This window comes from Monopterus albus, unplaced genomic scaffold (assembly GCF_001952655.1).
Source record: "Monopterus albus unplaced genomic scaffold, M_albus_1.0 scaffold41.1, whole genome shotgun sequence".
NCBI classification, from domain to species: domain Eukaryota; kingdom Metazoa; phylum Chordata; class Actinopteri; order Synbranchiformes; family Synbranchidae; genus Monopterus; species Monopterus albus.
Window position 1 is genome coordinate 4,707,418 of NW_018127921.1, and position 19,466 is coordinate 4,726,883.

The 19,466-nt window shown below is 40.7% G+C and overlaps 1 protein-coding gene across 1 annotated transcript in view; it reads right to left on the reverse strand.

The window, feature by feature from the left end:
* LOC109959795 (neural Wiskott-Aldrich syndrome protein-like) overlaps positions 1–17,738 on the reverse strand; it is a 26,690-nt gene extending 8,952 nt beyond the window's left edge. Inside the window, exons 1-5 of the mRNA XM_020599444.1 lie at positions 17,251–17,738; positions 6,381–6,515; positions 5,998–6,084; positions 5,355–5,451; positions 3,559–3,582 (exon numbers count right to left, since the gene is read on the reverse strand). Of these exons, the coding sequence (XP_020455100.1) occupies positions 3,559–3,582; positions 5,355–5,451; positions 5,998–6,084; positions 6,381–6,515; positions 17,251–17,355 (448 nt within the window). The 5' untranslated portion in view covers positions 17,356–17,738. The remainder of the gene's footprint in view (positions 1–3,558; positions 3,583–5,354; positions 5,452–5,997; positions 6,085–6,380; positions 6,516–17,250) is intronic.
* Positions 17,739–19,466: the final 1,728 nt, after the last annotated feature.

The following is a 19,466-nucleotide window of genomic DNA, read 5'->3' on the forward strand; positions in this document are numbered from 1 at the left end:
GCAGCAGCTGCTGCTCCTCCTCCTCTACCACCCTCACAATTAAGTTCCTCAGAGGGAGTAGACAGGAAAGTGGTGCAGAACATCATTGTAACTGATGGCTGAGCATGAGCAGTATGGTAACAAGCTCAGATAGAGAAACTGAGGAAGAATCTGGTTGAAAAATGATGTGAATGAAGATTTGTGTGTCAGAAACAACCATGTACCGGCACCAGACAGGTGAGAAGTCTTCTTTCTCAGTCAAGAAAGAAATGACCATAAATATACAGTATAGATTCTGATGGATGTATCACATCAAAGAAAGTCTTCATTCCCAAAAGAACAACTTCCTCTTAAACTAAGCACAGTACCCTTTGTTGTCTTGTGTTTAGAGTCAATTCCAGTATTTCCTAAAATCTGAATGCGAAGACGAACCTCAAGCTCTCCAAAGCACGACCAAAACATCAGACCACCACAATAAACAAGTCAACTTGTGATGGACTTGGTGCAGCAGTCTCCATTTACTGAATTAATATCCTTATTAGACATCTGATGGAGTTTACAGAAGTAAGCTGTGAAGGCAGACATCCAGCAATGTAAGCAAGGAAAGAGGCAGCCAACAGCCAAACTTCCTCCTACAAATATTTTTTTGTGCAAATTAGACACCAAATTTCTGGTCCTCTCTTGCATCTGTCGGTCTGAGTTCTACATATTTTGCAATCCTTCCCCTGACTTTTCATCTCAGCAGGGTGCACTTTTAGATTATCATGCTTGGGTTATCTTGATGTGACCATTTCTCCACCCTCCTCCACTATCTCCTCTCATTCCCTACAAAAACATCCAAATGGATCTAATCCCAGTAAATTCTGGATTTAGTGCTGGATTTTATGTAACGATTAATCCCGTGTTAATCTCAGGGGTTTCTAAAACATGGTGAATCTGTGAGAGAAAGAGTGAGAAAAGGCAGGGCAATCAAGACAGTTTGAGAAAGACAGCGAAAGGAGGAAAATTAAGACAGATTAAATGAAGAGCAGAGGATAAAGCTAGAAAGGGCAGCAGGAGAAAAGAAAGACTGGAGTAAATCAGACAGTAACAAAGATATGAAGCAGTAATGGAAGGCAGAGTGAGACAAATGGAGAAAAAGATATTCCTGTGGGAGGACAAGGATCACTTCCTCTGGAATTGAACCAAATCACAGAACCCAGGTGCACTTGTTTAGAAACCATGAATGACAAATCCAGGATAACGAAAACTGGTATAAACATTTCTGCCCGATAGCATAACTGGACACCAGTACATGGATCACACTGTTTTTAAAGAACACTTAATTCTCCTTTCAACTGGTGATTTTTTTTAAACTACAAACACCAACTCAAAGTCAACCATCAGCACCAAACATTTTGTCTGTGTAGGTTTAGCTACATCATAGATGAGTATAAATGGCATCTGACCAGATGTGAACCAGTGCCAGTTACCCATATTTAAGCAAAATGCTGAAATGTAGAAGACCTGTGCGTGGCTGCAAGCACAGGCACATACACAGAGTCATCTGAGTAGTGAAGACCTGTGCATGGCTGCAAGCACAGGCACATACACAGATACTAAGCCAGCAGGTCAAATCACGCTGCCTGTCAGTCCAAAACTGGTTCATTTTCCACCCCTACAGTCTCAAAGTAGGCTGTGTTTTGTACAATATGTCCAAAAACAAAAGTGTGCATATCCACAAATTATTCCATCTGTTCCATCTGAGCAGAATCAGTAGCTGGGTGAGACCATGAAGTGCCAGTAGAAGTGTGCAGGTTAAGACGTTACTACGTGGCACTGTAATATTATTTTAGACAGCATGTAATCACACTGTCATCATAATCATCAACTGGGCAAATTCTTCTCTTCTGAAGCCTCAATCCCTTAGAAACACACCGCAGTAAAGAGTAAGATGAAAAATAAGAAGCAGAATCGACAATAGCTATGTCCCAATTCTATACTACCCAGTATTTGTCATTGCATATACAGCAGCTTTGTAGTTGGTATCTAGAAATATCACAAGATTATATATCACTGAAACATACCAAATATTGTGATTATAAAATGCTGCTGCCAATTTAACTGCATGAGGTAGAATCATGTTTTTTTCAAAGGACTATTGGTGTTTTTTTTGAGCGGTTCCTGGATCTTTTTCATCAATATCCACAATTAGCTTTTCCAATTATAAGGAGCTCCTCTATTTCCATTGTGTATTGCATTGTGGGACAACAGTGTCAAACCACAGCACATTTATAAGTTAAGGGTTTTATTGTGGACACTGGCTGTTTAGAGTACAATTTATTTGTTCACTTTTCTAATGTAAACACGTTGCATACTCAAAACCTGCTTGGAATTTGTGTGTGGTGTAGAAATAGGACACAGGTCCTTTTTACTAGACAATGTACATACATAGTTTGTACACAGTTGTTGATTTAGTTTAAAGTAGGAACAGTACCCTACTGTTTTTGTAAAATCTATATGTTCATTTTTTTCTTCATTGATGCCATATGCTGATGTTTCTATAAGGAATAAGAAATGCTATGTGTGTTACACTTTCCACACTGTATAGGAAAAGAAATACAATCCTGAATTGTTGCCAAATAAAACAAAAATCTGAGTGATCCTGAAACCCAAAAGCGACATAAATGCTTTCAGCACCATCCAACTGAAAGCATGGGATTTTTAGTCCCAGCTCAGCAGGTCTTCAGCAGCTCTTGAATGTGTGCTCAGTGTTTGGGGAACGTCACGATGTCAAGTATAATGCTGTCAAAAGTGTCATTATGATATGCCGTACAAACGAGGACAGGTCCCTTGTATTTCCTTCTTTTAAGTTATCTGATAATATTTTAACTGTGTGCAGTGAAGTTAAGTATTTGGGTCATGTCATTAATGATTGTTTGTCTGATGACGTGGATATATATCGGCAGTGCCGCATGTTATATGTACAAGCTAATATACTGGCACGGAAATTTGGTGCATGCTCCGTGGGAGTAAAACTGGCTTTGTTTAAAGCGTATTGTACTTCCTTGTACACTGCTCATCTGTGGTGTAATTATAAAAAGGGCAGTCTTCAGAAACTGTCAGTAGCTTACAACGACGCCCTAAGGATATTATTGAGAAAGCATAGATGGACGAGTGCTAGCGAATTGTTTGTGTCATCTCGAATTAGTACATTTTCCACTGTTTTAAGAAACCTGATGTTTAAATTTATTTGTCGCTTGAATGGTTCAAAAAATCATATCATTTTATTGTTGACTAATGTTGCACACAGTGACATGCGTTTTACTTCGGTTCTCTGCGTTTTACTTCTGTTCTCTGGAACTTTTAAAGGGGCAGTAGTTTTATGGGTGTTCTTGTGCTCTCGTTTTTATGTATTTTCTGTTTTTATTGTTTCGTTTTTAAACTGTTCTTTTATTGCTTTTATTTGTTTTTGAACTTGGACCTTGAGTCTGTAATAAAGTGTCATCATCATCATCATCAACTCAAGTCAGACTCTGGTTTTACATTTCTCCTCTGATCTTTTCTGAAGTTGTTAACAGAAAATAATGGAAAACATACCATTCTGAGGGTCGCGTCTCTTCTCTGTGAACACACAGACAAATGACATCATTACAATCCTGTGCTAAGTAGTGGGGTGAGTTAGAGAGAAGGTGTGGGGTGTGCGAGAGGGCTGATGTAGGAAGAGAAGATTGTGTGTTGGATTTTAAGCATAGTACTCGGCAGGGTTGTGTGCTGCACAGAAAGGAAAGTTACTGGGAAAAACTGCCAGGTAAAATGTTTTGTTAAGTGTGTTAATCAGACAAGCTCATATACACAGACACATATGGCAGCTAGCATTGTATCCACACAAATTCAGTGGTGCAAAACACCAAACTCTCTAGAGGCCAATACATATACCTCTCTTTCTTACTCATATATAGTTGTATAAACTATATAAATACTATACATTAATGATATTGCAGACACACATACACCCTGCAAAATTCTAATGGCTCGAGGTCAAAACAGGAGAAGTCCTGTAGGTAAGAGAAGGCACCCAATACAGAGGGCTGGAGGGGAAAAGATGATAGAAAACGATCCATTGGAAAGGTCAGGAGATGACCCAGAGGGGTGGAAGAAGAAAGACACACAGTCTTAGTCAAGCAAGCGATAAAGAAAGGCAAGGACTGAGTGCCAATAACTTGTTTAAGAATGCATCTGTTCAGCTCTGCATTAATGTTGTATTTTAATTGGAATCCTCAGAATGGTCAGATGAACAAACATTCAGAGCTTATTTCCTTCAACAGATATAAGACAAAAGGTATAATACAGGACATACTTTGCAATCCCAAAGTATAGCTGTGGGTGTAAAGGTTATGAGCACACTTTTGATTTGGACCAAAATACATTTCTGGGGTGCTATTTGTGTATTTTAACTAATAAAAAACACTTTAAAGGCTAAATGCTGACAAATGTCATCTGACATAAATCACTGTGTTCAATTCATGACAAACTAACACTGAGAATGCGGTGACAGAGGGATTAAGTCCTCACAACTAATCGATATATTTTTCCGTTTATTTTAACCTGACACTACACTGCCCCCCTTGGGTCAGTCATCATAATCTTTTCAGCTGCCTGAGTGCCGAGTTGTGATGCATCACAGCACCAAATTTAGTTAAGATGAATGAGTAGCATGTCTTTTTATAAAAGCTATGTCACAGAATTTTGATCAGGCTGAAACTGAAGGAAAGTTTGCAGACTGACAGGTTTGAAAATTGAGTTAGCAATGGTTCTAAGAACTGTGAAGAGATCAGGAGAAGAAGCATGGAGCGGGTAGTACACAGACCCAGGCAAAAACGTAAAAAAGAAAAATCTTTTTCAGTACTCTGGTAAAAGACACTTTCATTTTAGCAGATACAAAAGGCCAGGCCCTAAACAAATGTCTCAACTGGAATAGAAATCATTTCATTGAAAATAAACATCATATCAGTGCCTCAAAATGAATTCTGTTTATGTACTGATATCTAGACTATTTTGCCCAGTTCTGTGTGGTTGAGCGCTGTTAAAAAAAAAAAAAGACATGTTTACAAATGAATTTGATCTTGTGCCCATACTAGTCAAGTCATCCAGCTCTTACTGCATCTTTAAAGACACACAAGCCAGGCAACCATTCCAAAATGACTCCTTGTTGCTACATTTGTAGGATACTTTTTGCATCCTTGTAAAAACATGGCTTGATGTGGAGTAAGTTCAGAAAGCTCAATTACTGTGGACACAAGATAAACATATCCTAAACATTTCTTTTTTTTTTTTAGTGTGTTATGTCAGGGGGTAGGTATGTCGGCAAGTGGGCAGCAGCAGTGAGTTGGTACCAGTTTTCCTCTGTCTTTTCCCCATTAGGTCTGTCACTTGACCTTGGAAACGCTTGGTCTCCTCCTCATTGGCAAAGTTCAGAGCCACTTGGCATGTCTGTAAACACACATACAAATCAATTGTTTTGTGGATATTTGTCTAGGGGAGGGCATTAAGAACTGGCTCTGAATCCAAATCTATTTAAAATGTATTAAGAACCAAATTTTGTCAAATGTTTGCTTTTTGAATTCACAAAGCAACAGTTTGACCTGCAAGGCCCGGTATGCGTTTGTCAGAGTAGGTGTGCCGTGTTTGCAATATGCCAGGCACGAACTCTGTTTGCTTGATGAAAAGAAGTCACACCTTGTAAAACAGGAAAAATTTACTTTACTGTACAGCTGGCAGAATGTTTTTCATCATTAGATGACAGTGGAAATGTCTTTCAAGTACTGTGACATGACCTGCTAAGTTTTAATGAGCACATTAGGTTTGTTTGAAGACTCTAATGTAAAAATCAATGGGGGAAAACAAAACAGGAGGAGAGGCAAACACTGGTGCTGACGCTTTTTCATTAACAGATACTAATTAACAAGAAATTCAAGTTAAACTAATACATTAATTAAAAACCAAGGAATGTGAGAATGTATACAGAGGTCAACTCACATCTCCAGCAAATGTGATGAAGAATGGTTTGGGAGATTGGACGCTGAAGTTGGTGTACAGTTCCTGTTCAAACATCACCTTACCATCCTGTAGAAACAACACAAAGACAGTGTGGAATAAAGAGCACATGGATTATGTATCAGCTACTACAGCAGACAGCAAGTGCTATAGGCCTTTAACGAATAGATGTCCCACAGATTCAACTGTGCATCTATAAAAATAAGGTCATAATGAATATCGAACAGTGGGACACCACCGCTAATATTCATTATGGTGAGTACAATCATCTGGTCTTCTGCCACAGCCAGCTACTACTGCAGTGTTGAACCACAAAGGTACAATCATCAGTGTGCAGACTTGCTATGTCCTTGGGATCTACCTACCCTGATGTCAAAGACCCTGATGAAGTAGGATCGTTGGGGGTTGTCTTTGACCAGACAGGCCACCCCACAGCATTTCTTGTTCCAGCTGGAGTTCCTGTCTGCTGTGAACACCTGGACCACTGCTGCAGACAATGACTGCAACGAGGGAGGGGGTGGCAAAAAAGGGAGTCACAGTGTTGCTTAATGGACACTACATAAACAGAATGCCTTTAGCAGCCATGTATGCATTTTAAGCTTGTAAAGCTACATGGAGAGTAAAATAAAATCCAGTCCTTAGACAGAAAACAACAGCTTGTTTCCTATAAAACTAATATAACTAACATATTACTTTGGGGTTCTCTGTGAGCTAATGGAATATTGACAGTCACAGGAAAAGTAATGGCACTGTTTGCAATTTCCTGTTTTTCTGCCTAAATTGGTGATGAAATGTGATATGATCAACAAACAATATTTCTAAGATGATAAAACACAAACAGTCATGATCTTTTGTGCCTCTATTGAACACACCCATTAAACATACAAAATGATGGTGTAAAAAGTAATGGCATCAGTCTTTTAATAACTGGTTTTACCACCTTTGGCAGCAATAACCTCAAGCGAGCACTTTCTGTAGCTGTGGATTAGAGCCGCACAATGTTCAGGAGGAATTTTGCATCATTCTTCCTGGCAGAGCTACTTCAGCTCAGCCACATTCTTAGGACGTCTGGTGTGAACGTGGCTACTGAGCTCATACCACAGCATCTCTATTCGGGTGAGGTCTGGGCTCTGACTGGGCCGCTCCAAAAGGCAGATTCTGTGTCTCCGAAGCCATCCCGTAGTAGATTTACTTCGATGTTTAGGGTCGTTGTCCTGCTGTATCACCCAGCTTGTTCTGAGCTTCAGCTTGCAGACGGCCACCCTGACATTATCCTGTAGGATGCCTTAATAAACTTGCAAATTAATTTTCCCCTCCACAATGACAAGCGGTCCAGGTGCAGAGGCAGCAAAGCAGCCTCAAATCATGACGTTGCCTCCACCATACTTCACTGTTGGGATGATGTTTTTGATGTTGGTACACAAATCTTTTTATGCAATACAGTGCTGTGTGTGATTCCCAAACAATGCTACCTTCATTTTATCTGTCCACAGGACATTTTCCCTATGGTGTTGTAGAATGACAAGGTGGCCTTTGGCAAACTTCAGGTGTGCTGCAATGTTGTCTTGGGAGAGCAATGGCTTCTTCCATAGTGTCCTGCTACGGATACCCTGCCTATTCCACATTTTGCATTTTGGGGAGTCATGAGCAGAAATGCTAACCAACTCCAATGAATCCTTCAAGCCTTTAGCTGTTATCTATGGTTCTTTTTTACTTCATTGAGCATTCTGCATTGTGCTTTCTGAGTGATCTTGGCTGGGTGTCCACTTCTATGGAGAGTAGCCACAGTACCAAACTGTCTCCATTTATAGGCAATGTGTATAGATACTCTTCATTCCATAGTTAAAGTCTGAGATGACTCTGTAACCCTTTCCAGCTACATGCAAATCGACAACTAATCGTAGGTATTCTGAGATCTCCTTTTTGGGAGGCATGGCTCACATCAGCTGATGCCGCTTGTGAATTGCAAATGGACACTGCTTTGAGTGTTTTTCTAAGTCAAGGTAGCTCTAAACCACACCGCCATTCTTTACTTTTTCTTTTGTATATCCATAAAGCCAAAATTTGCAAAGCTCAAGATCTATGAGCTGCAATGCTTTAGGTACAGCAGTGGTGTGACAGGCCTGTTTGTTTTAAAGAGTACAATGTAAATTATTCTGCCAACCCACATAGTAAGAGCACAGCAGCCTCAAACATGGGAGGAAAAAAAAAACACATTTAACAGGGAGCCAATAATGAGTTCTTTCCAAATCCAAATTTAGTCATGCCTGCCTCCTCAGTGTTATGTTCTCCAGCCTAAAATTTAAAAAGTACTAGATAGGCAGCAAATTTGGAAACTGCTTTATATTGACCTCATCAGTTGCTTTGTAGGCAGAAACTCTAAGTAATGACATAACTCTCACTCTAACTTATATCTCATTATCCACCTAAGGAATTCCTACCATGGGAAATTGTTGTTTTGGCATCTTTGCAGAAACAGAGATATGTAAGAGTAAATGGAAAACAATGAGAGATCAATAAAGGTACTTTCTGTGGTGCTGTTGGGACAGCGTGTAAAGCCAGGAATAATTTCAGAACAACACTTAAGTTGTGGACTTGCCAACACTTTTATCTGTGGCATGATGAAGAAGCTTTATTTATTGTCATTATAACATTGTGACATGTACAACAAAATTATGGTTGGAGCCGAGGGCCCCGGGCCACTGCATGCATACGCGCCACCATCATGGGCAACGAGAGGGTTCAGTGTCTTGCCCAAGGACACTTCGACATGTGGACTACAGGCACCAAGATTCAAACCTTCAGCCTTCCGGTTGTGAGACGACTACTCTACCCACCTCACCACTGTCACCTCCCCTAAAGATAGCTGCTCAAAGATCCTGGCTGAGCTTGACTCTGTCTATTTCAAAAATGGCATTGATTCACAAATGAGCAATTTTAAAACACAGCACCAAAGTGACACACAAATCCCCCCAACAAAATATTTTTCATGAGATTATTTTCTGCATGCTTTCTCTGCTGTAAGTGATTGATGGGCAGCATGAAAATACAATGTGCCACTGTAAGGGTCACATCGCTCTACCCTGCAGGTGTCAGAAAAGAGTCCTTCAATGCTAAATGTCTGATAAGCCACACAGAAAAATGACTCGTCTACACTGAATCATCATGTTGTATCACAGAATGAGTTTAAAAAGACAGTTGTAATGCTAGTGACACCATGTGTGCACCTAAAAGGAAGTGATCAAGAATACAAACCATCCTAAACTATGGATGCAAAGTGGATTACAATGGTTATGTATGTTCGCATTGGAAAGCCTCTGGAAGCGCATTATCCTCCAAGGACTGAAGCTATATTAAAAGTGAGCCCCCCCCCCCCCCCCCCCACCCCTCACCCACTGCGCAAAAAAAAACACCTCAACACTCCAATGTAGCATCTTCCATGGTGACATCAGCAACCTAACATGGTCATGATTCTACCTTTGTATTGAATTAAAATGATTTTAATTTGGCAGTAACTCAAGTGTTGTGTAATGTTAGTGCTTTGCATCACACAGGCAGTAATCCATGTTCTACTGGACTGACCTGCTCTCATTAGTCTAATGTTAGCTTCAGACTGAAGGCTGTATTTTGTTGTTTGTCTCAAACAGACTTCATGCTCACATCGATGCTTTGTAAAACAGGAAGGGATGGGCAAAGAGCAGTAAGGAGTGGTTTCTGGTAAGTCTGTTTTACATCTAACCAGACCCTGTCATCTGAAAAGAAATTAGGTAGAGTAGCTTTAAAGTTAAGACAGAAACTGACAAAAATAAACCATTCTGCTTGTATTTTGCACAATTGTGTATATGAATTTTTGAATCTAGCCCCATATCAACTTCCATTTTAAGATGTTAACATTTAAGACTTAACTGTTAAATGTTACATTATCCCTGAGGGGAAAAGACTAAACTTCTCTCTCTCTCTCTCTCTCTCTCACACACACACACACACACACACAGTAATGCATAAGACAGAATGAGACTTCCAGTAGTTTTACAGGCTGCTGAAGGAATTTATTCACAAGGGTCGAGGTTCACAGCCATTACCACACAGATGAAAGCAAGGGAAATGCCTAATTAACATTTTCACCTTCGCAATTTCAGGACTCTTTGCATGCACTGAGACAACTCACAAAGCCTTTGTGTAGTTATGCATGTGCTTTTACACTTTGTGTCTTTTCATCTTACTCATTTTTTTTGACTCAGATATCAGCTTACAGTACAGCTGCAGGTTATACATCATCAGCATCAGGAGAAATTCCTGTCTTCAGATCTAATATTGATACTAGGAATAATCTGTGTTTGCTTACAGTGTGACTGAGTACTGCGGGGTAAAATAAACTCCACAGTAAAAGTTCCTAAACCATCTGAAAGCAGGAACTTTCTTGGTGAAGGAACTAAAACCAAGGAACCAAAACGGAAACACCGCTCTTGCAGTCAAAATGCAAAATTCCCAGAAAGTGTTCTTCAGATGAAAAGGGCCACTTGTCAGATTCCCAATACACTGATGCTATGCTTTTTTGTGGGTCGTTAGGACTAAATGGTGTTCAGTGTCTTGCTTTTAAGATGTACAGTCACTGCTGGGAAGCTAGAAGAACTGCACAAAATGGCAGACTATTAAACAACTTAAGGTTTGGTCTTGCTTATACAAGCTACTAGACAAAAGTAGTGACTGACTCTGGTCTAACAGAAAAAGCTTTTTAACATCATAGTCATCTCTGGGTCTTCATTGGCACTACTTCTCAATGATGGTTCATCCAAAACATAAGCAGGACTGAAATAATCATAAGGGTGTCTACCAGAATAAATAAGCCCATACACTGCAGTTCTTCATATAGAAAGGTGGCTAAATGGGTTACACAGCCATGGAGGTTAAAGGACATGGCTGAAAAACTAGTAGTAGTGGCCAGCACAACCTGTTGCATGACTAATATTAAAGTGCACACAACAAAGCCTGCATGAGACAGCAGATCGCTACACGCACATGCAGAGGAACCATTACAACATGAGACAGCAGCTTGATACACGCACATGCAGAGGAACCATTACATCATAGTATTTGTAAGCTGTATGACTTGATGGTGTAGAACATCCCAGGTGTACTATCCTACAGCCTCAGCTGCATTCATCATAAGACTGGTTTTAAGTGTATAGGCCAGTCCCCACCTCAAACCGTCCAACTACATCATTACAGTATTAACACGCAGTAAAATATGTCCTGAGAGAGGCCATTTGTCTTTCAGCATCACATCTACAAGATATTTTTAACTCGTAGTTATACAAGCATTGTGTCTGTTGGCAGTTTGACAGGTCTTGACTGTTTGGATGCAGATCGGCAATATCTAAGATCCAAAGAATAACAGGAATTCCACTTTATAGTGGAATTTCTCTGCAACAGTGCCCAGGCTGTGATGTCTTGCTGGGGTTTCTCTTCCCATGGAGTGCTGACTGTTCTTGACAGGGCCAAAGGCTGCAGAGAGTCGAGCTCTGTCTATGCTTGATTGCTCTCTCCCAAATAAAAGAATTCTCTCTTAGGCACTTGTTCTCAAACACACTCAGTTTCATACACGCACACTTACCTGAGTCACAACGATCACCCATTCAGCAGCACACAGTCTGCACAGTTGCAAACACAAAGAAACCAGAGTACCACACTTTGTTCTTACTCATCAATGTAAAGCTGGACTCTCTGAAGCCTACAGCAACCTACATTAACTAAATAATTCAAGACTGTAAGGAGCCTATGTAACTTTGATCAGGAAGAAGTCAAAGCTAATGACATCATACGGTATATGATGTAATACTGAAAACACTTCTTCCTTGTGAAATCACAAGTTTTAAAAGCACAAATGTCACAAGTGTGACAAAAATGTGACCAAACAAGTAATGAAGGAAAGCAGACAGGTTACATAGGACAGAAACAGAGACTCTGTGATGAGCTAAGTGGAAAAGAATGAAATTACTTTAACCTGTGACTGAATGTGAAAACACTAGTTTCTGAAAGTAAATAATGACCTCAAAGGCGTGGTTGATATCTAACCGTCTATTAAATAAGGAAAACATTAATAATTAGATGCGAAAGCACAGCACTGAAAATTTTTGAAATATATGTTCACATATAGGACACCACGGTGGCGCAGTGGGTAGCGCCGTTGCCTCACAGTGAGAAAGTTCCGGGTTCGCAACCTTTCTGTGTGGAGTTTGCATGTTCTCCCTGTGCTTGCGTGGGTTCTCTCCGGGTACTCCGGCTTCCTCCCAATGTCCAAAGACATGCGGCTTAGGTTGATTGGTGACTCTAAATTTCCCGTAGGAGTGAATGTGTGGTTGTTCAGTGTGTTGGCCCTGCGTCCTGTCCAGGGTGTACACTGCCTTTCGCCAGATGCAAGCTGGGATTGGCCCCCGCGACCCCGTTCGGGACTAAGCGGTATGGAAAATGAGATGAGATGTTCACATATCAACAATACACATAATTAGACTGTGTTCTTGCAGAAAGAAACTATATTTTGAATATCATCCACTGGTCAAGCTGTTCCACCCTGGCACAAATTAGGCAAATTTACACCTCTTTACAACACCTCTTCAGAAAGTTTCCCAAAGAGGAAGTAAGTAAAAGGTGGTGAAGGGAAAAAGAAACAGAAGAGGTGGCTGACACAGACAGACAGTGTATAAAAGAAGAGGGAGAAAAGGAGATGTGAGAAAGAAGGGAATCATGAGAGAAGATGTCAAGGAAGAGATGCAGAACAGGCTTGAGGGATGAGGACAGATGGCATAAAAGAGGAGACTAAAAATGAGAAAGGAAGGAGAGAAAATTAGACAAGGGGAGGCGAGGAGGAGTCATGTTCTACTTCTCTAGCACAAATCACCAGAGGGGGCTGACCACGAGACTTCCTGTAGGATGGGACTGCTGATCGGGCAGTCTCCCCACACACACACACACACACACACACACACACACACACACACACACACACAGGACCCCTTCCACCTTTTGCCTAGTCAGTGTTGCTGATGGTGAAAGCAGCACAAGGAATACCAATGAGTAAAACCACTGAGTAAGACTATTGTATAAGTACCTGTGAATATAAAAGGTGCATGCAGGTTGAAATACTTGTGTGTAATTCAGGTTGTTTCATTAAAAGCTTAGGTAACTTCCTAAATCTGTGTTATGTGCACCTTTCTGTTACAAAAAAGAAGCTACTAGCCACATAAGAACATAAAAATGCTAAAACAAGCTGTTAAAATTGTCAAACACTTTGTATATAATGTATGAGTTCTTGCCATTTTTAGAGGTGGCTAAGGTTTTGTAGATGCAACCCAAGTCAACCAGACAAGAAAGAGATGTAAAAACATGTTGTGTGGCCAATTTGATTTCTATGTTATGAGAGTAACAATACTAAACACAACTACTTAGTTAATGTGGTGTAAAAAAAATATGTTGGCCTCTCTATCTCCTTCTGCACTGCCTTAACCCAAACCATAAAATCAGCCAAACAGGCAAGGAGAGCATAATACTTTCATAAACCTAGCTAGTACAGTTTTGGCCAAAAATAGTGGCACTCCTGCATTTCTGTCAGATGATGCACCCCTTTTCCAAAAAAAAACTGTTGTGATCACAAATTCTTTGATATTCTCATTTTTATTTCTTTTGTTTGCATTGGAACAAAACAAGCAGGAAAAAAAAGCCAAATCTGACACATTCCATGCAGAACTCCAAAAATGGGCTGGAAAGAATTACTGACAACTTCAACTTAATCCTTTGGACAAAATAAATGAAAATCAACTGCTTCCTGTAACCGTCAGTGAGTTTCCTACACCTTCTCTACTGGAATTTTGGACCACTCTTCTTTTGTCAACTGCTCCAGGTCTCTCAGATTTGAAGGGTTCCTTCTCCCAGCTGCTGTTCTGAGATCTCTCCACAGGTGCTCTGTGGGATTTAGATCTGGACTCATCAACTCTCCAGTGCATTGTCGGAATTCCTGGGTGCTTTTTGACTAATGCTTTGGGCCACCGTCCTGCTGTAAGAACCATGACTTCTGATGGAGACCCAACTTGCTGACACTGCGCCCCAGAACTCATTGGTAGTCTTCAGATTTCATAATGTCAGACAAACAGTCAAGACATCCAGTGGCTGAAGCAGCAAAGCAACCCCAAACCATCAGTGAACCTCCTCTGTGTTTGATTGTAGGGACTGTATTCTTTTCTTTGAAGGCCCCATTTTGTTTTCTGAAAACTGTAGAATGATGTGGTTTACCAAAAAGCTCTACTTCAGTCTCATCAGTCCACAGGGCATTCTCCCAGAAGGTTTGTGGCTTCCTCAGGTAAGCTTTGGAAAACTCCAATCTGGCTTTTTTTTTATGGCTCTGTGTCAGCAGTGGGGTACCCCTGGGTCTCCCACCATAGCCTTCCATGTAATTCAGATGGTAACGGATAGTGCAGGCCTACACTGTTGCACCCTTTGCCTGCAGGTCAGCTTGAATTTGTTTGGAAGTTGCTCAATCCACCATTCAAACAATCTTTCATCGCAATCTGTCATCTTTTTCTCTTTCGTCCACAGAGATTAGCTACAGTGCCACGGGCTGTAAACTTCTTGACAATGTTGGACACAGTGGACACATGCTCAGTTTGATCCACAGGACACAAAGGCTGAGTCAACTTTCCTCCATTTTGATGCTGATCTGTTGTCAGCACCTGTTGATTGCTACAGGTGAGTTTTATTACAAATTAAAGGAGTATCACATGCTTGAAATATGACTATTTCTAATGATTTTGAAAAGGCATCAATAATTCTGTCCAGTCCGTTTTTGGAGTTCTGTGTGGAATGGATTTGATTATACTATGTTTTTCTCTGCTTTTTGTGTTGTTCCGATGCAAACAAAAGAAATAAACATGAGAATACCAAAGAATTTGTGATCACAACAATTTTCTGGGAGAAGTGGTGAATTATCTGACAGAAATACAGGGGTGCCAATATTTTTTGCCAAGACTGTATACAAACAGGCCATTTACAGCTAAAATCAATCAAGTCTAATTCAGATGCACAGAGCCAGCTATGAGAGGTGCATCTTAGAAAGAAGCCAGAGACACAAAATAAAGGTGACTCTGTGATTCTTACATATTCTGTATAATAGGTACACTGCATAATACACAATCATTCAGTCAACCACCAAATCAGTGGTGGGCATTCTAATTAAGACTGGTCAGGGAGAGACACAATGTCAGTCTTTTCCAATCACCCTCTCACACTCGTCTGTCTTTTCCTATCTCTCACTGCATGCAAAGACGTGTACAGACACACCAGAGCATAGGACTGTGAGGAATGTGCCCAATTCTACATCTCTATAACATGCTGAGTGACACAATTGCCAGAAGAACACTGTCACTAGAGTTTAAAACAGGACACAAAGGTGTCACTCCAAAACCTGTTTTTTTTCCCATTAAGCAGGAGGAGACAGGACATCCTAGCATGTGATCACATACAGGCCTGGCATACTGCATCATGGGATAGAAAATGCAGCTTTGCATAGCAAACGTGCGTGCATGCAGCTATCTCACAAGCCAAGAACAATGATTCACTGAAATGAGGTGACCTCTACTGACAAAGAGAAAGAAATGTCTCTGTACCCTTAAGCACAGCAGCTGTACCCTTAGGCAGCTTGACTTTAAAACATGTCTTATCTGTAAAGGCACTAACAGGTGACAGTGCGTCATTCCTTCCAACTAATATGACTGGGTCACATTTGCAAGACATGAGACCAAAGCTTCTAAGCAAACAAGGCAAAAAATGTGTCTTTGGTATTTCAAAAAGGAAATTGTTGTGGCTAAACAGAAACTTGTATTGCAGCTCTCACTTAATAGCCTGCCAATGCAAAATTTCCCAGTCTGAAGCACATGCACACCTTGTTGAAGAAATTGGCTGAATTAAGAACAACACATATTGCTGAGGAGCACCCAGGTTTAGAGTTCAAGTCTTACCACCTTACAGGTGGTGGTGATGCACACAACATTTATGGCCCAAAGGGGTCACAATAAGACAATCCTAACAACACAGCAGATGCAACCACTTACACACAGAATGCAGGCGTGTATGTACTTTTCACTGCACTGCATTGTTTCCTTAGAAATTTGGAGGTGAAATTACTAACAGCTATCTAAATGCTAACTATTTGTAAATGGTGAGCCACAGAAAACATTCAAAATACACTGGCAGGTAACCACGCATTGGTCTGATGCCCCTGAGTACTTTCATCAGTTTTCCTTCTGAAACTGTTTATAGGGAGTGTACAGGGAGTGGTTAAGGAAGCTGTACCAGCCTGTGGAAATGTTTTGACTAATAAGAAAACCTGTTCTGCAAGACCATACGGAAATCAAACACTGAAGAACTAAGAGTACCTCTGGGGTTTAACAGTACTGGAGCAGCTACAAATGTCTCACCTACAGTATGATCTATTGAGCATGGGGCTAGCTACAGACACAGTGCAAACGGAAGACATAAAATGAGTCAGCTGAAGGCTGAACGTGTTACGTAATATTAGACAATCTCACAATATCAAGTCGTGACAGTGCACTACTCATGTTGACTGAAGTCATACAGTGGGACTGGGCCCTCCCACTATTATCTCGGCAGATTTGACTGGCAGGTCTTGCATTAGGAGGACTGGAAGTCTGGTCGGCACATTCTTCTCGGTGGACACACTTCCCGAAAACAACCAAGGCTGAACTGTGTTATGTAATGCCAGTACACAATTATTCCTTAGCCCTGCTTTCCGATGATGGACTATTCACTCCGCTCTGCCAATGCTAGGCTCAGTGCAGGCAGGCTAGGTGACAGAGAAACATCAGGGTGATTCAAGTTAAAGGCGTAACGTTACCAGGAAAGGCCTGGGGCTAGAATGAAACTTGCCCCAAATGTCAATGTCCCAAACGGGACGCTAAGGACAGTCGCTCGGTACCAGCCCTCCCTTGTCGCATCGTATGTCAAAACAACCCAATCTCACCACTTAGAAGTCTCAAATGCTTCCCAAGGAAAAAACATATGCCACCTCCGAAATCACAACATACCAGTGTAGGTCACAAACACACTAATTACACCTCTTATCTGGCCTTAATCTGGCGACTTGGGACAGGAAACACGGTACAAGTTAGCTGCATTAGCTTTTCTTTTAGCCAGCAATCATAAAACAATTTGATGGGGAAAACTTACGATGCATTTCCTGCCAAGGTGGTTGAAAATGTGTTCATTTTCCTGCGGTGTCAGTAGTATCGAACCGACATTTGTTTGCCGCCGTTGCGGCGGAGGTCCACTCATTATGAGTTATCAGTTTATAAAGTATACCACGACTCTTAACTCGTTACGTGAGATTTAAATACATAAACAATCCCTCGGTCATCCGTGGCCTTCCTCCGACCCCCTTACACCGGTTCGGTTTATCCCGAAAGTCCACAAGACTGGGGTGCCAAAAATGTATGCGGTTTAGGAATGCAGTAAAATGTCCCGCTCCTCTTTAAATTAAGGCTAAAGCTGCAGCGACACAACCAAGACTGAAAACATTAAAAACTTTCCTGGGAAGTAGAGCCACCGGAGAGCCCAGAGCCAGTTCCATCCAACATGGCAGTGTTAGGAAGAGTCCACTCTTTGGGAATAAGGTTCACATGTTTCCCAGCTGTGCACCACACAATCATTGAGAGAAAATGTCAATACGGCGAACGCTGAGACGTCGATATACACATGTAATACCAGTATTCATGTATATTTAGCAAAATGTTCAATGAATGAATTCAGTTTTATAAAAGTACATTTCTCAGCACACTCTCCACAGAGTGAGATGGTTTGGTCCTGTCCGCCCATTGCTTTTATGACAGGAATGTGTGCGAGCGCAGAATGGGAGGAGATAAGACATAAGGTGCAAGTTGCCAAGAAAATGTTATAATGCTCCTTGTGAGAGGAATTGCTTCACTTAAAATTAATGCAAAGCTAAGCCTACACTTAAAACTATTACTTTGAGCCTAAACAGATATCCATAGAAGAATCACAGCACTGTTAATTTCCAACAGACTATAATAATGTGTAATTTTATTGTGAAGTCAGGCCATGGTTCAGCTGCAGAGCTGTTACCTGAGGCAGTATGATGTCCTGGACAATAAACATTCCCTGGACCATGAAACAATCTGACCCCGTGAACTTAAATGTTTCTGAGATAATACAAATGTCTCCTTTAATTAAAATAAACAATATACTTAGACTACTAGATATGGACTCAGGGGTTGCATTGCCAAGTCTGACAAAAGTGTACATTTCAGTGTTTCTCCAGAATGCCTGTCAACAGAGAGCACAAGAAGAAACACTATTTACATATTTACACACTGTATGACAGTGTGTAAATATTACCAACCACAGACTTTTACTCTTGCTCTTGGAGTATACATTTTGCACTTCACAACAAAAAGAACTCGACTGCTATTAAACACAAATATTTAGAGGCTATCATAAGTAGCCTTGAGCAAGGGCGACATGCTGGTACATATTTTAATGTTGTTCCTGAGTGTGTTTGTGCCCTGCAACATTCTCAGTCAGGCTTAAAACAGGTGTTGTTTGCAGGATAGCTGTCTTTGTGATTAATGCACTAAAATACACAGAAAAAAATTTGATTTGCTATTGTGCATATTTGTGGACCCCTATACACATGTTCCACTTTTTAAAAATACATTTTTGCACAGGCCTTCATATAGCCTAACACAGTCTTGCATCAGGTATAAGAAGCACATTTGTCCCTTTAGTTTCTAGATGTGTTATGGAATGTTTTTCACCACAGTCAAAGTCACTTTTATTTGCCACGTGCCCATAATGGACAAAGAATTAGATCTACTACATTAGGTCAGGCTAAGAGTGAATATGACTCCATTAGACTTGATAAAGTCAAAGGTTTCATCCTATTTTCTGAGCAGCTGGTCACATTTCATTAGTCCATGTCATCATCTGTCATTGCATGCATTTATATCAGTGTATGTTGTCAACTGCCAAATAGTGGTAAACACAGGCGGTCAGACTGATGTGAAATGTGATCTCATCTCATTAATTATTCAAAGGCAAATTTCACTAGAGCTGTAGCTAAGCTGTCACAGGTTTCTTTTGGATTCTCACTGAACAAAACCTGCATTTCTCCTCCAGTCATTACACAGTACTTTCTTTTGATCATAACAAAGGGCCTTTGTTATTTTATTTTGCAGAGATTCCTGAGTGTGCATATGTGTGTGCTCATTTGCATGTGTGATCATGTTTATGTGTGGGTGAAGTCATACTGCATGTGTGTGAATTTGTCAGAACTTGAAGTTTTATCCATTTACCCTCTTGTGCCAGGTCTGTATGTGGGTAGAGAAAGTTCCCGTAGAGCTTATAGAAATGTCACTAGTTACACGTGT